Source organism: Lampris incognitus, chromosome 15 (assembly GCF_029633865.1).
Source record: "Lampris incognitus isolate fLamInc1 chromosome 15, fLamInc1.hap2, whole genome shotgun sequence".
In the NCBI taxonomy this organism is placed as follows: Eukaryota; Metazoa; Chordata; class Actinopteri; order Lampriformes; family Lampridae; genus Lampris; species Lampris incognitus.
Genome location: NC_079225.1, coordinates 33,189,728 through 33,206,040, shown reverse-complemented (window position 1 = coordinate 33,206,040; position 16,313 = coordinate 33,189,728). Strand labels below are relative to the sequence as shown.

At 39.8% G+C, this 16,313-nt stretch overlaps 1 protein-coding gene across 1 annotated transcript; it reads right to left on the bottom strand.

The window, feature by feature from the left end:
* Positions 1–574: 574 nt before the first annotated feature.
* Positions 575–13,409, bottom strand: LOC130124716 (26S proteasome regulatory subunit 4). Its single transcript, XM_056294044.1, has 11 exons — positions 13,393–13,409; positions 12,778–12,831; positions 11,792–11,888; positions 10,704–10,828; positions 9,703–9,888; positions 9,238–9,366; positions 7,340–7,436; positions 4,300–4,489; positions 3,413–3,564; positions 2,066–2,220; positions 575–914 (listed from the first exon to the last, which is right to left on the bottom strand). The coding sequence occupies exons 1-11, from the start codon at positions 13,393–13,395 to the stop codon at positions 780–782; spliced, it is 1,323 nt and encodes a 440-aa protein (XP_056150019.1). The 5' UTR covers positions 13,396–13,409; the 3' UTR covers positions 575–779.
* Between the last annotated feature and the right edge of the window lie 2,904 nt (positions 13,410–16,313).

Genomic DNA, 16,313 nt, shown 5'->3' with positions numbered 1-16,313 from the left:
GGATGGCTGAGCCTGGGTCAATATGACAGCAATGGTGGCTTAATCTCATTCTGGATTTCAGATTTAATTATATGCATCTGTGCAGTAGTCGTGTGTGGGAGTCATTTGGAATATTCTAGTAATGAGTCTTTTAAGGGAGGAAGGAATTAATTTCATCTTAAGGGCAGGCAGCCCCCCTAAGGCCTTTTCCATTACCTCATCTCTTAAGAGCTCATGCATATTTGTGATGCGAGAACCAGGTATTTCATACGCTGCAAGTTAGACGTCGAAAGATCAGTTATCCAGAAGTAGAACCTCAAAACTTTGCATATCAGCATTTGCCGCGATTAATTCCGTCTGCGAGACCAAGGATGACAACACTGTGATTGAACTAATTAAATAATTGATGTGATTAATTACCTCAAGCTATTAAAGCAGAGATGAACTCAATATAAAGTAATCTAATAAGGAGCGGACGTCAGCAGATGCTGCCTCTGTAACATTTGTGAAGGTTGTATGAGCCAAATTTCTACCAGTAAAGGTGGATGAAATGGATGATGAATTCCAATCAGATTCCTTACAGTCAAAATGTTCTTCTTTTGGTTTTATTTATTGCCACATCACATAACGATAACAAGAGAGTGGGATGAGACGAACAAAACATGCACAAAATATATCAAAACTCTCTGAGAAGACAGACGAAACAACTGCTGCCTCCTCCCTCTCTCTCTCACACTGCAGTGGTGGACAGGGGTCAGGTGTGCGGGGGATTGTTTGAAAGCAGGGTGAAAGTTTAAAGGTTAGAGGTAAAGCCCCTCTGGTGTTCCCTCCTGCTTCTTATACAGGACATTCTCCTTGGACTTCTTGAAGTCCTCGTTGGTGACCTTCATGCGCCGCTCTCGCAGGGCCATCAGGCCGGCCTCTGTGCAGATGGCCTGAGGGACGGGGAGAGGAAGGGGGAGAAGGGGGATGAAAGTATGGGATGAGAAATACAAAGAGAGACAGAAGAGGAGAGAGACATCGATTTTGAGCTCGGTGTAAAAATCTTTAAATTCCAAAACATGCAGTGTGAATGGATTTTTTCATTTATGTAGTGCAAATGGTTGTGATGACCAATCGCAATAGAAGGGGGGGGGGCAGTACACATGAAAGGAAGAGATAATTTTGTTCGGGAATTTACCCCTGGCGATGCAGAAACTAAGAGCTCATGCTTGAAGTTGAAGGGAAAGAAAATAATGTAAATTTGGTTTATATTCCTTACTTTATATTTGTCAAAATCTTTGGATTATACCATATTTTACTTTGCATTTTTTTTATCTGCTTTCAGATCTATCCTGTAAAGTACTCGGCAACGTTGCTTTGATAAGTGCGCCATCAAAAACTTTCCTCATTATTAACATCTATATCAGTTTGCTGTCAAGTCAGAGAAGGTCATGCCTATCATGATATTCCAATGACATATTTTTATCCATACTTTAAATGTTGCCATGTGGAATTAAAAATGGCTCTTAGATGATAGAAGCACCTTTTCCATTTCTAATTGGAATTTAACAGTTAACTTTAAATTCACATTTACGGCAGACACCGTTCAAGGTGGTGAGGATAGGCTATTCAAAACAGCATAAGAGCTCTGACTGGACAAATGTAAAGCAGCCGTACAGGGCTATGCAGACTGCAACAGCTGGCTTTTAACCTGACCAAACTGTCATTGAGGAAGACTCCACAAGAGGGCAGCAGAGCACTACTGATAACAGACCAGAGACCCAACTGAAAACAGCGTGAGACGGATTTCCAGAAATGTCTCAATAACACTGCCAATATATTCGGTAACAACACCAAAAAATACAACAGATACATTCACACACACATTGAGAAGAGAATCTGAAATGATCGCTGACAAATTCCAGTTAATACTGACTGTATTTAGCTAATCTGGTAATTAACTACTGGTTTGTAATTTCCTCTTCTAAAAATGTAAAAACAAAATTTGCAAGCCAAACAAATTCTGTCATTAAACTGACAACCCATTAGGGTATCGGTGGATCTAGTGAGGTTTCCTGCCGTCATGACGAGGTCACACCCTTACCTTGATATCAGCTCCTGATAGGTCGTCCTTGGCCAGGATGAGGTCATCAAGGGTTACGTCGTCAGCCACTGTCATTCGGCTGGTGTGAATCTGGAAGATCCTCCTCTTGGTCTTCTCATCCGGTAGGGGAAATTCAATCTTACGGTCAATTCTCCCTGAATAATTAGACAGGAGGAAACGCAGGAGAGAGGGACCGAATGAGACTGAGGATTCAGTAGGTTTATTTAGGAATATCAATGCAGGGTTTGTCCAAAATATTCATCAGATGATTAATTTCTATATCTTTACATTTCTCTGGCACTCAAGGTTCACTGTTGTTAAATAAAACACATGGGAAAGATTTGACTTCTGCGTTCCAAAACATAAATCAACCTAGAAGTCTTTTAATGATTTGAGACCAGATCAAGGAAAGGATGAAAGACGGGACTCATTTTTATTGCCGCATGTACATTGCTGTTATAGTCTCAGTTCCTTAAATTTTACTGTTTTTCCATCATCATTATTAATCTACGGATTCCAAGAACATGTCAGTATCCATGTCATACTAAACTGTATTAATGCAAGTCTGGTACGTAGCTATTAAGAAAATATATGATATCACCTCCAGAACACGTTCTTTGAAATTGCAAGGTTTCCTTCGAGAACAAAAACCTCTCTCATGGAGAGGGAATCGTAATAGCCCATTACACACTTGAAGGCTGGAATATTTGCAGAATGATTGAGCAAGATAAGTCGATAGAGCTACACCGAGAAGTGCTTATATTAAAGTCATTTCTCAGTCTGTGGCACAGCATCAACTAGTACAACTCTGATGGCTTTTAAAGGGAATAGGTCCATTTTGAGTTTGTTTCTTCTGCTGGGAAAATAATTACTGTAAAGGTCATAGCAGAGCAAGGCCTCATGAGAAAATGTATTTTTGACACAGAAACCCCAGTATCAAGATGGTAAGCACAAAGCAGACAGACAAAATTCACCTCTCCTGTCAGATCTAGCTTGGAAGTATGTTTATAATTAATAATAATTAAAAAAACAAAACAAGGCACAATCCATTCAGAAACAGAAAACCTTGACATAATTTCATCTCTGCGCTATGATGTGAAAGTCTGAATATATGATTTGCCTTTTCCCTTGTGGAAATAACATCAAGATATGGAGCAATATCTAGATAGAGACGGAGGAGGGAAAAGAGACCAGGGCCTCTCCTCCCTTCTCCTATAATCCATCGTAGTCTCTTTGTCTAATAGTGGCTTTCATGCCTTCTGCTTGTATATGCTTTGCTTGTTTTGGGTTTTATGGCTGCGTTTACATTATAGGTCTTTGCGATATAGAGAGCTGTCAGCCACTGACCAGGTCTGATGAGAGCTGGATCCAGGGTCTCTATCCGGTTGGTGGCCATGATAACCTTGACATCTCCCCTCGAATCGAAGCCATCCAGCTGGTTGAGCAGCTCCAGCATGGTCCTCTGGATCTCCCTTTCACCACCAGAGTTAGAGTCATACCTATAAGACAGACAGGATTGAATCATTAGACTGTTTACCCTCAATACAGCCTAATAGCCAGTTGGGCCTAACTCAGTGTAAGGACCTCAAACTTTTTAAGGGCTTTTACCTGGTCCATCAGCCAAGCATGAAAATACTACAGGCATACAGGCACCTTCGCTTCCATGTCCACATGTAAAATATGATATTTTTTTTTTTAAATCTTGCCAAAGTCATCTGCAAGTTCTTCACTTTAGTCAATATCCCATCAAAGTTAACCAAGAGTTTATTAATCATTGAGCTCCAGTTATAAGCCAACAACATCACTGCATGTTTGCCTCTCATCACCTAGAGAGATGACAAACAAATGTTTCGATTTTTCATTAAAAACGTTGGGTCCTGGCAAGAGTTGGCAAATGCCATTATGCAACTGCCTCTCCAGGGCAGTTGACTGAACTGAGGTGCATGCAGAATGATCTGGACACATGCATTTGACGAAAGGTGCTTCTCATTTTGCAAAACTTCGGAGAAGTAACGAACTGCAAGCATGTAAAATACAGTATCAAATACAGAATCTAGGACTTTATCAAGGCAGAATCAAAGTCCTTGCCCTGAAAATACAGTAGTTTTTGCTCATGCTGCCTCGCATTTGGTAATCCAACACGTAGTCATTTTGACCCCTTAGCACATGGTGACACAGTAGCACTATGCACCAATGCAGTCTCTCACATATACAGTTTTGAAAATAGAGACTACCTCTTGGTCCCAATGGCGTCAATCTCGTCAATGAAGACAATGGAGGGGGCGTGCTCTTCTGCCACCCTGAAGAGCTCTCTGACCAATTTGGGCCCGTCTCCAAGGTATTTCTGGATCAGCTCCGACCCCACCACGCGCAGGAAAGTGGCCGACGTCTGATTTGCTACCGCCTTGGCTAACAGGGTCTTACCTAAAATCAAAATAAAACAAACAAACAAGGAAGTCAGTTTTTTTAGTTTTAGTTGAGTTTTTTTTTAAATTTGTTGTCAATTAAGCAAGCCAGGGTTATCACCCTTTCCAAGAAATAGCTAATGTACGTCTTCTTTTTTTTTTGGATCCCCCGCCACCCCCCCCCTTTTCTTCTCAATTGTTCCGGCCAATTACCCCACTCGTCCGAGCTGCTCTGGTCGCTGCTCCACCCCCTCTGCCGATCCGGGGAGGGTTGCAGACTGCCACATGCCTCCTCCGATACATGTGGAGTTGTCAGCCACTTCTTTTCGCCTGACAGTGAGAAGTTTTGCCAGGGGGACATGGCACGTGGGAGGATCACGCTATTCCCCCAGTTCCCCCTCCCCCCTGAACAGGTGCCCTGACCGACCAGAGGAGGCGCTAGTGCAGCGACCAGGACACATACCCAACTCTGGCTTCCCACCCGCAGACACGGCCAGTTGTGTCTGTAGGGATGCCTGACCAAGCCAGAAGTAACACGGGGATTCAAACCGGTGAGCCCTATGTTGGTTGGCAACGGATTAGACCGCCACACTACCCAGATGCCCGCAAATGTATATCTGACAGGAGAGCACACTTGGTCTCAGAAGTCTCTTTGAAATTTGTATGCAGGGATGTTCTTTTAGAAAAGAAACACAGTCCACTGAAAACTAATGATGGGTACATAATTAGGGAAGATTTTGAGACATTCAAATGTTAATTATTATGAAGCAATATGAAACAGTCATTACTCAGAAGTGGTATAGGGAAAAGATTATAAACAAATGCCATTTCATGTCAGATTTAAGTGAAAAGCCTGCAACCTTTTAGATGTACCCAGGGCTTGGGCAGTCTCCCCTGACATTTCATGCATCCATTTCTTTGCATGCTATTCTTATTAATTTAATCTATTTGTGTTGCATGGCTAGGAATGCAGTCTAGTCCCAGAGTATGCAGAAAGCCTATGCGCAACACATCAAACACTGCCCGGCAACACTCACAAACAGATGACTAAAGAAAGACACACACACATAAAGCCCTCCCTTTACGTCTCCCGACGACCTTCATCTTGCTGCTGCCATTTAGTCTCCGAAACGGAAATCATTCATTTATAAAGCAAAGCAATCATGAAGATGCAACACACGAAATAGGACTGGCTACATCTGACGTGGTATTTGTAATCTGTTTCATGTGGGTTGTTGTGCTTTGGGTTTTTCTTTTCCCTTTAGTTTTAACTGCTGACACCACAAAGATTTTCTGATTCTGACAAGAGGGACGATCACTCTCAATAGGTAGGGATCTTTGCAACAGGCATACCCAGAGACAGTTTTCTTCATTGTGATTCACGCTTTGATGGTAAAAGTGATGCAACTAGAAGCAAAGCACCTCTCAGTACAATATCAAACATCCGAGTACTCACAATCACAGCATTTTAAATGGTATTACATTTTTAATGCAATGGTTACCAACACATAAACCATTTGACAAGTTTTCTTCAAGTAGCATACAATCACAAGAATAAAAAGAAATTGAAGAAACTATCCCCTTATAACCCCAACAGTTATATTCATAGCAACCAATACGAGACTTGTCAACATTGGCTGAATGTATCTTTGACCAAACAGATTGTTTGGTTTAAACCTACCGTTTGTGTAATACTGCTGTATATCTACATGTATACTTGATAGGAAACTTCCTCAGGTTCAGGGAGCAGTTCTTGTAGCGTTCCGAGTCATATCCAACTGTGGAACTTTTACTTTGCAAACTAGAGAAGAGAGGTCTCATCTGAGACCCAGAAACTGTCAGTCGCAGAAATTTTGCCATCTTCTCTAGCGCAGTGCCCTTTAAAAAGGTCCCCATTGGCAAAATGGAATTTGCAAATGCTGTCAAACCAACATGGCTACAGGTTCGTACCTAGCTTTCAAGTGAAGGAGGTTTTGCACTGATGGGACTGAGCTGGGAAATTAAAGGTTAGTCTATGTATAATGTCTGTGTTACATATTCATAAAAAAAGCACGTTTCTGTTTTATGTCTCATATCAGTTTTTGGAAGATTCTTGAAAAAATGTAATGTGATTGGGGTTTTTTCTGTCTGAGAATAACAATTTTATGCAATTATCACAAACTAAGTGTAATAAGTTGTTGATTATTACTTAGGTGAGTTCAGACTTCTGGGAAATCCTAACTTGTATGTAATTACTATATCGCCGTTGCCCTTCTCCCTCTCTGCAACATGGAATGGGCTGAATGATACTGACAACTAGTATTTAAAGTATATCAATTTAGCGGTTCACTTCTTTTAACCTATTCCTCCATAACATGTTGTCGGGCATCATCATTTACATGTCTTAATATGTTCCATTGAACATGGTCATAAACCATGCTTTCGGTCAAATTAAAATGAGTGTTTTGCAGTTCTGCAAATGGCGTTTCCTTCGTAAAATCAATGCTGGTTGCCAGAAATAGATGACTGTAACTAACACTATGGGACTGCCAGGCTACAGGAGCTCCTGCTTTCAAGTGCTGAAGTTTACAAATAGTCAGGATGCAGTGCAAAAAAAAGGTTGCTCCAAATCAAATTTTGCTCCAATTTAAAACATTCTGAAAAAATAATAAACAAATGAAGATACATGTGACATGTGATACAGGGGGACTGACATTTTGCCCCTATGATTCTAAAAGATGATCCGACAATTTTTTAAATGAGGTCTGGGTTAAAAAAAAAAGTGAACCTATCCTCAAAGGAAGCCCCCAAAATTGGTCTGAGAATTGCTGGATTGGACCAACACATTCTGAAAACCTGTGGCAGTAACACGTTTTGTCATAACACTCACCTGTGCCAGGTGGACCGTACAGGATGACTCCTTTGGGGGGCTTTATGCCCATCTCTTCATAATACTCTGGATGTGTGAGGGGCAGTTCCACTGACTCCTATAAAAACAAAATAAAACAGTCAAACACTCCAAAAATCAGAACTGTGCAGTTATCAATGGTTCTTCTTGAACATGGGGGAGATGAGTGCAGGATAAATCCCCCCTCCCCCCAATCATATGACAAGCGGAAAGCAATCCTTTAATCCAACACTAGTAATAAGTCGTTTTATTAGCTCAAAATGTCAGCCCTGTGATGGACTGGCGGCCTGTCCAGGGTGTCTCCCTGCCTGCTGCCCAATGACTGCTAGGATAGGCTCCAGCTTCCCATGACCCTAATTAGGATAAGCAGCTTGGATAATGGATGGATGGATTAGCTCAAAACATCAATATACAATCCGTGATAGGACATGCCTTGCCACAATCTGCCATAAGGACTACTGGTCAAGGACAGGCCTTTACAGATAGTTCTGGAATCAGGAGCACTAATGTATATGCAAGTTAACGCTGACCAATTGGACCCTATTAACATTAACTGTTGCTGAATTTACAGGAGATTAGCCTGTTAAACACACATACATGGATATCATGTGAAAGGTTTGACGGTCACCTTGTTCTTATTTTTTTTTTCTTTTAAATTTTCTCCCCAATTGTATCTGGCCAATTACCCCGCTCTTTTGAGCCGTCACGGTCGCTGCTCCACCCCCTTTGCCGATCTGGGGGGCGCCCTGACCGACCAGAGGAGGTGCTAGTGCAGCGACAAGGACAAATACCCACATCCGACTTCCCACCCGCAGACACGGCCAATTGTGTCTGTAGGAACGCCCGACCAAGCCAGAGGTAATACGGGGATTCAACCCAGCGGACCCAGCGATCCTGTGTTGGTAGGCAATGGAATAGACCACTACCCTACCCAGACACCCGTCACCTTGTTCTTATAGGTGACAGTGGGATGTAACTATGATGTAAGGTGGGTGGGGTGTGTGACTGAGGGTTGCTATTTGAAAGCAAAAACAAAAAAAAGACTTTGATCAAAACTGCAGTTCATCTCTATCTCCCTCTATATAGATAAGGGAACAACACAAGAACATCTTTTCTTCCAGTTGCATTTGTTATAGCCATTGGGCATGTAACCTGAGAATGATCGTATGGGTGGTGTATTAAAAGAACTGATTATTATGAGAGATATGTAAACTGAACGCAACTAGCCTGATATCTCATTTCAAGACAGTTTTACTAATTATATTCATCTTTTGAGAAACAACACCTCATAAGGATTTGTCCTATGGTATACAAGCTAATTTAAAGAATAAAATACTTACTTTAAGATGACTTAAAAGACAAATTTACTCAATTTAAGCAAGTTTATCAAAAATACTTACACTGTAGTCGCTTCTAACAAGCCAAATTGCTTCTTTTAGGATTTTAGTTAAACAATTTGTCGAGTTTTAATTTCAGTGGCTAGAATTTTATGCTAGTTTCAAGAGTTCTTACCAAGAAAAATTTGCTTACCCCATTGGCAGATTTTTTTGTTGTTTTTTTTGTTGTTGCTTGAAACAAGAGACTTTTACCACATTAAAGAATATGTGGCTTCTTTCTAGTAGTGCATTCTTTGCAGTGGCTCAGGCTGATGCTGATTTAAAAGACTAGTCTTCACTGAAGTTGTAATTTGTTACTAAATACCATTTGAAGCAAATTGGAAAAGTAACATTTAGTTTATGAGATAAGTTTGGGATTAAAAAAACAAAACAAAAACAACTAATCTGACTGTTTATGTTGGGGCAAACTTTCAGATTCAGCTCAGCCCACAAATTTAGAGCTCTAAGTTGGGTGGGTATGTGTTTATGCGTGCTGTGGTGGACCTTAATCTCCTGGATCTGGCTGTCCAGTCCTCCGATGTCAGCATATGTTTCTTGGGGCGCCTTCTCCACCTTCATTACAGTCACCAGGGGGTCAGTGTCATCCATTAACACCCCGATCACAGCATGCACCTGGAGGTTACACATACATACCGTTTGGTAATATACATAACAATACAGCTAAGATAATATATATAACAATAACTCAGATGGGGAAGTATTTAAAAGAAATCCTTGAAATTGTCTGAGGGAAATGTACACAGTTTCAGCACACAAAACCTAAGTTTTTCATAACCGACAGCTGGGTAAGAAATGCACTGTTACACCGCTTTCCTGCTGATTGTATTTCAACCTTACTTTTTCTTGTTAATGTAAAATTTAATAAAGTGCAAAGGGTTGGGCATTTACTTTTACAGTTAGCCCTTGCAAAGCCAGCCACCTGAAGTTAAGTAACCCCTTTAGAATTACCTTGTGGTTGAGCAGGACGGAGCAGCCTGGCTCCAGTAGGTCTTTATCCACAAAGGACAAGATGCTGACATAGTGCTCCGAGCCCACTGAGGTAGAGACAATGGCATGGTTGTCATCAATGATCTCCTCAAGAGTACCCACTGACATTGGGGTCCCCCTCAGGTCGTCCACCTTAGACCTCTCCTCCTGGAAAAAAATAAAAATTCGGAGAGCTGAAAACTTGTACTAGATTGCATGATACCTTCTTTAGGTCCCAGTCACATCTTGCTGCATGCAATTCTTTGCTACCTGCTGATTATAATGGCTGTGATATCGTTATATTTTGTTGTTATAAGGTGTTTGTACATAGTCATTCTGAGTATCAGCTGATATAACAATGACTCCCTGAAGAAAGTCAGCAGATAACACAGAGGCAGCAGAAAACACAGGGACAATATAAAGACTTGTTAAAAATCACATAAACCCTTAATTAAAAAGTATAAGACGACCTTTTTAAATTCATTATGGATTTTTTTAAAGGTGACATTTCAGAGGATTTATTGTGCTAGCTTATGAACTTTAAAATTACTTGACACAACTGTAAATCATAACAGTTTTGAGCTGTTGGATTTTTGTATAAAGTTGGAATTCTGTTATCTTTCTCTGCTTTAATGTCTGACACTGGATGTAGTGTGTCACAAATGTGCACAGGGAATGAAGTTCTTTAAATTTTTTGACAATAGCAGCCATATATTCTCCTTCTTCTCCAGTGTTAAGTGCACTCACTATATTGTGTATTCTACACAGAGGTCAAACTACCACCAGTAACCCCAATACACAAATGGCAAGTAAAGCAAATACCTTTTCTTTTCTTTTTTGCCATTAAGTTCATGTTTCCCTTAAGCAGGGCTTAAAAGTAGATTTAATGCTTGCTGGACAAGACAAAAAAATCTGTTTTAGATTGCATTATTAAAAATGAATTCTGCTACTTGTTTCCCAAGGTGTACAGACAAAAGGCTGACCTCTTGTTTCTCTTCCAGGGGCTTCATCTGCTCCTGGTTCCTGATGAACTCTTCCTCCATCAGCAGGTAATCCTTAATTCGCTCCTGCTTCAGTAACTTCAAACGACACTGGGTGTGAGGGGTGACTGGGGAACACAATTGCATAGAAACACAGCCATCAGGAGTGTAGGATGAAAAACACATTTTTTCTAGGTCATTGCTGATCTGTATCTCAGACAACATGTTGCTTCCCTAATCCGGTGATGCACTTCAGTTTATAGTCCCAATTCCTCACTAAATGCCTTTGCTGCTACACAAACATTATTATAACCATGATCATTAAACTTTCTTCCATTAAATTTTTGAGCAGCCTGCCTTTGCCATTTGTTCTCTAACTGCTTAAGTCAGTGTGATTTCTTTTTTCTTTACTAAAGCATTAGTAAGGCTGGGAGCGAGTCTCCATATTACCTTTTCACTGCTTAAGGTTTGTGTATGGATCTAAATTGTCTGATGTTTCCTTCTTAAATATAATGAGTTCTTGATAATCCTCAACCCCCTTTTCCCCACTTAGAACACATCTCACTGGCAGTAGTGTCACATCATCCCTCTACAAGGGATAACACAGAATACCATCAAACAGCATTCAAATAGATGACGTATGTGAACTCAAAAAAGAATGTTTGACATAAGTTACTGATTTCCTAAACTATCTGTAATATAAAATCTAAAACAGCATAATAAACAGCTGAGTGCAAGCTTCCCATCATTTGAGTTTCATATGTAGCAGTAAAGTGCCTAGTAACAAATCTAAAAAAAGGAGGCATCTATTCTGGTTATAGCCACCTAACACTTGGCTTCCATGGAAACAGCGCAAGTAGAAATTAAAGCCTAAGACAAACTTCAACACAGAAGAATGATGAGAGGAGAAAATTAACCAGACTGTGATCAGGAGAAGACAAAGTGTGTTTGTGTAAGTGGACACGTGGGTACAAGTGAGTGTGCTTGTGTGTGTATAAACATTGTGACAAAAATCTAAAAAATGATGTCCAAATAAACAAGGGCAAGAGGGGGAAAAAAACCCCAAGTTCTTTGCTTTTTCAGCTCTTTACCTAGTGGGAGCTTGCTGGCAGCATCTGGTCCCTTGGTCTTCTTCTTTTTCTTGCCAACTCTGGTGGGGATTGGGGGCTCATACTTCTTCTTCTTGTCCTTTTGTAAGTGTGAGGGGTAATCATGGGTCAGAGAAGGAAGACAAGAAAAAATAGATCTTCCCGAGTAGTGATTATCTTTCACCATTCAAAACATCTCAAGCCTTAAAAATGACATGGTGAAGATCTTTGCATAGAGCATTTGTATATGTTCCAATAGCCTCAAATGTCTTCCAGTATATAAACAACAGGATATTGCAAGTCTTTTAAAACTATTTTCATTGAACAATTTGTCGGAGCCAAGCATTTTCAGACAGCTATGCTTCCATTTAGGAGACGCATAAGTGTTCCTATACATTGTACATACACTCAGCATGTGAAGCCTCCTGGGTCTGTTATTGATGAATTACATGCTTATTATCAGAGTTACAATTTTAAAGACATAATTTGCTGCTATTCGGGTGGTGAGAAGAGTTTGCTAAAAAATGTTTTAATGTTATAATGTCAATGATTTGGAGTCTAGTTATTGTAGTAAACATTGCCAGCACAATTATATGTTCTGTGATGGCATTTGTGAATTGAGGCTTACTTCTGGCACTGCCCAATTTTCACTCACTTTCTCAAAACGTTAATGTAATCAGGTATGAGTTTTATTGTACGGTTGCTTTGCATGTGTTTTTTTGTCTTATCACAAGGAGATAAGGTGTGTTAAAGGCAATCATGTCCCATATTCCAGTTCAAATTGTAATTGCAGTAATTATAGGTAATTTATGAAGATCAATTTTCTTATTCGCATTAAACAGTCCTGACATAACCCATGTGTTGATATCGTGTCATAGAAAAAAGGCACCAACAGTTCAGAACTCAGTGAAAACAGAATCAGTTTAGTTTACCAACACAAACTGTCCCATAGAGCTGATATTAGCTTGCAGAAGTTGTGCCACGCTTACCTTGTCATCCTTCTTGCCCCCTCCTGGACCGTGTCCTCCACTCTGGCTTTGACCCTAACAACAAATACATTAGCGGAAAAAAGCTTACATATGAGCATGATGATCGACCGTATAAAGTAGACATCGACTACTGATAACCTAAGGCATAACATCTAATGCTAGTTAACTTAGCTAACATTGTACAGGCCGGGCAGCTAATAACATTTCTTTGAATCACAGATCATCGGTAGCTTGCTGGGCTAACTCGTACTAGTTTGTCTGAGGAAATGACACACAGACGAATCGCAACACGGGTAACAGTTTTACGTAGCTAAGCAGATAAAATATACCAAGTGCGGGGAAAAATGCCAGCACAAACTGAATATTATTTTTGTCCAATATATCAACACGGCCGTTCACTTCTGCCCAGGGCGACAAGCCTGGCTAACGATGAACTGGCAGGCTCATAAGGGTATTTATTTGTGTACCTAGTCTGCGTTTAAGACAACAAACCCCTTCAAAGTGCACAACAACTCTAAATCAAACATTTTTCGGGAGTTATAACACAGTTGCCGAAAAACGAATCGTAATAATAAAGAAAATATGAGCCTGATACAAAACTGCTTGCTCACTTACCATTGTTACTTGTCGCTTCCGAATGACGTCAGAACTACAGCAAGACGAGTGGGCCATGCATTTATAGCGCGAAAGATGCGGTGTGGAATTTTGGTTAACGCGAATTGCCGACCCAGGGTCTTTAGTTAAACGTCTAAAGAGGTCATCATTATATAACGGATAATTAAGTCCCATCATGTCAAATGTTAGCAGTCCCTGATTAATAACAAGACCAAAAGTGTGATCACAGCTTTATGGAAAGTGTAATTAGTTTTGTCTCTTCCCACCCTCCATACAGAGTACTTTAGATTACAAACTCTAAAATATATATCCCAATAGCCTTGCTCATTAGCCTTTTTCCTTTTCGCTCAAACCAATTTCACTACCCAGACAAGCTGAAAAATCTCTGATTATGCAAATGTTTGACCAAAATTACTACCCATTTGCTACCCATTTTCATTACACAGTTCAGCTGGTGTGATATTGTTTTTACAGGTCAGATATGGTCACGTGTCTCACATTGTGCATGAATAGTGCTTACTTTGTGTATCCTAAAGCCTTTTTCTACTGTTCCTTTCATTGTTAACCCTCTCCAACTGGGATGCAATGTGGGGGAAGAGAGGTGGCAGGGAGGAATGAGGTATAGGTCAAGTGGAAGCAAGGGGAAAGTTGAGAGCATTTGGATCAGTTTATATTCTTCTTTCACATCAAAAACTGACTTTGGCTGTTGATGATATTATCCAGTCATTCCTTTGGCAGGTCTCAATATGCAACATTGCTCAATTTTCTGTTTAGTATATTGCTTTACCCTCTCAAATCAAAATTATTTCTACATACAAGAAAATTATGTTTATTCTCACGCCTATGCTATATGAAAATAAGGCTCAAACAAAATTTTGAAGAAATATTGTGTGTTTATTACCCTTTCGCATGTCCACTGCACTGGCCTTCAGCTCTGTCAATGCACTCCCAACAAGAATTAGCTAAATAATAATAATAATAATAGTAATAGTAATAATAATACATTTTATTTGTGGGTGCCTTTCAGAGCACTCAAGGACGCCTTACAGAACACAGCTAAAAAAAAAACAACAAGCAGCTAAAATCCTATGAAAGACTTGTCAATTTTCTATGCTTATTATATTTCAGGAACAAAATTATTGCTATCTTGAAAGAGCAACACCATAGAGACATTTTTTTTGTTAGTCGCCAATATGGATCATCAATCAATCAAGTTGCATTTTATGTAGTGATCATATCTGCCATTACATCAAACACCTCAGTTGGGATGCACTTTTAAAAACAATCAGATAGATTCAGGGGTGATGTTGGTTTAGCTAAAGGATCTCAAAGGCACTGTTGCATATATGGTTGCATACATGATGCCATCTGATCTCATTCTTAATAAGCGGGTTCATATTTGTCCCCTTTTCCTTCATCATCCTGCATATCATTTGTCTGCAGAGCTCCTGTTCCTCACTAAACCACAGCTGTTATCTTAACCTTTCCCTGCCTCCCTGGAACTTCATAGCTGCCTGCCTCATTTCCTGAAATCAGAGCAAGACTATTGTCACCCCACTTACATTTTCGCGCTCGGTGTTTTTTTCTATTCACAATGTATCGAAAACTATAGAACTGCCAATCAGTTCAAAATAACCCTTTTGATTCTGTAAATTCTCATGTCTGTCCAAATCAAAACCATGTATTGTTTATTTATTACCACATTTATATTTATTGCAGCCAGCCATGCCATTAGACTACGATGCATTCAAATATAGTAACTTGCCAAAATATGGTCTTCTAGGTTTGATATATTCTCTTTTAAATTTTTATCTATTATTTTTTTCCAAGTTACCCTTGTCAACTTGCCAAGTAGCTTTGTTTTATCCTCAATCTGTAAAGAGCACAGAAAAGTGTGTTTTGGAGCATGTGAGATAAGACATTTTTTTTCCAGTATGCAAATTAACTTTCCTGCAGCTTTCATTTGATGATGAGAGTGACCTGCCCATAATAACTATTGGTAGTGCTAGTGTCTTTGTGAGATTTGGTCCTTCTCATACATAATTTTCCTAAAATGTCCAAACTTCCCATCTGCCTCTGTCCTGATTGGATCCTTAACTTCATTTTGAAAAAGTCAAATCTTGACATCCATCCACATCATTTTGAGAACTTCAAATGCCAGACTATGGATTGAACTGGAACATCTATTACAGATCAAAGCATGTTTTCATTATGTAAATAAATTTGCTCCCATTGTAGCTTTCCAACACTACAAACTCTAAAACCCTTGAGGTTATGTGAGTTCAGACTAAATGACCATGGTGATGAGCAAGATAGTTTTATAACATTTTGTGTCAATAGCACTTGCTTGATTATGTAATCTGCACTGAAAACTCTTACTTGGTCATTCAAACACAATTTCAAACCCATCATGTGAAGACCTACGCAAATATAAATGTATCTTTGAAAGATGAAAAATTCACTCTTCTCTCTGTAGCTTTCTGTGCCATATATCTCAAAATTGTCAAACTTAACCAAAAAACTTGACTGGTTGCTCAGACTGAGAGTCTACCCATCATTTAATTGATTACTTGTTAATCAATCAGAAGATCACATTTTAAGGCATGCATTTTCACTGAAAGAAACCAACAAACGTGATGTTCTTAACAGTGGATAAAGAGCATATAGACTGCTATTTTACATATCTTTTCATGAGGATGCTATCTCTGATCTCATTTAGTCCACTGACTTCCGGTTTCTACTGCAGTGAACATACCAGTTTCCTGTTTGTTGGCATGTGCTACTGACAATGTCATATTTTTTGCGATGCCTGTAAGATTTACCACAGATAAATGCCAACAACATGCACAGAATTCCACTTCCACTTCCAGTGTGGGAAGATGGCGGTGCGAATTCATGTTCGCAGCGGCCTCACCCAGTAC

Bases quoted from the DNA above. Each gene is read 5' to 3' on its own strand.
- LOC130124716 (XM_056294044.1), bottom strand. The intron at 9,367-9,702 runs GTAATTCTAAAG...TGTAACCTCCAG, and splicing joins CCGTCCTGCTCAACCACAAG to GTGCATGCTGTGATCGGGGT. The intron at 4,490-7,339 runs GTGAGTGTTATG...TTTTGATTTTAG, and splicing joins GTACGGTCCACCTGGCACAG to GTAAGACCCTGTTAGCCAAG.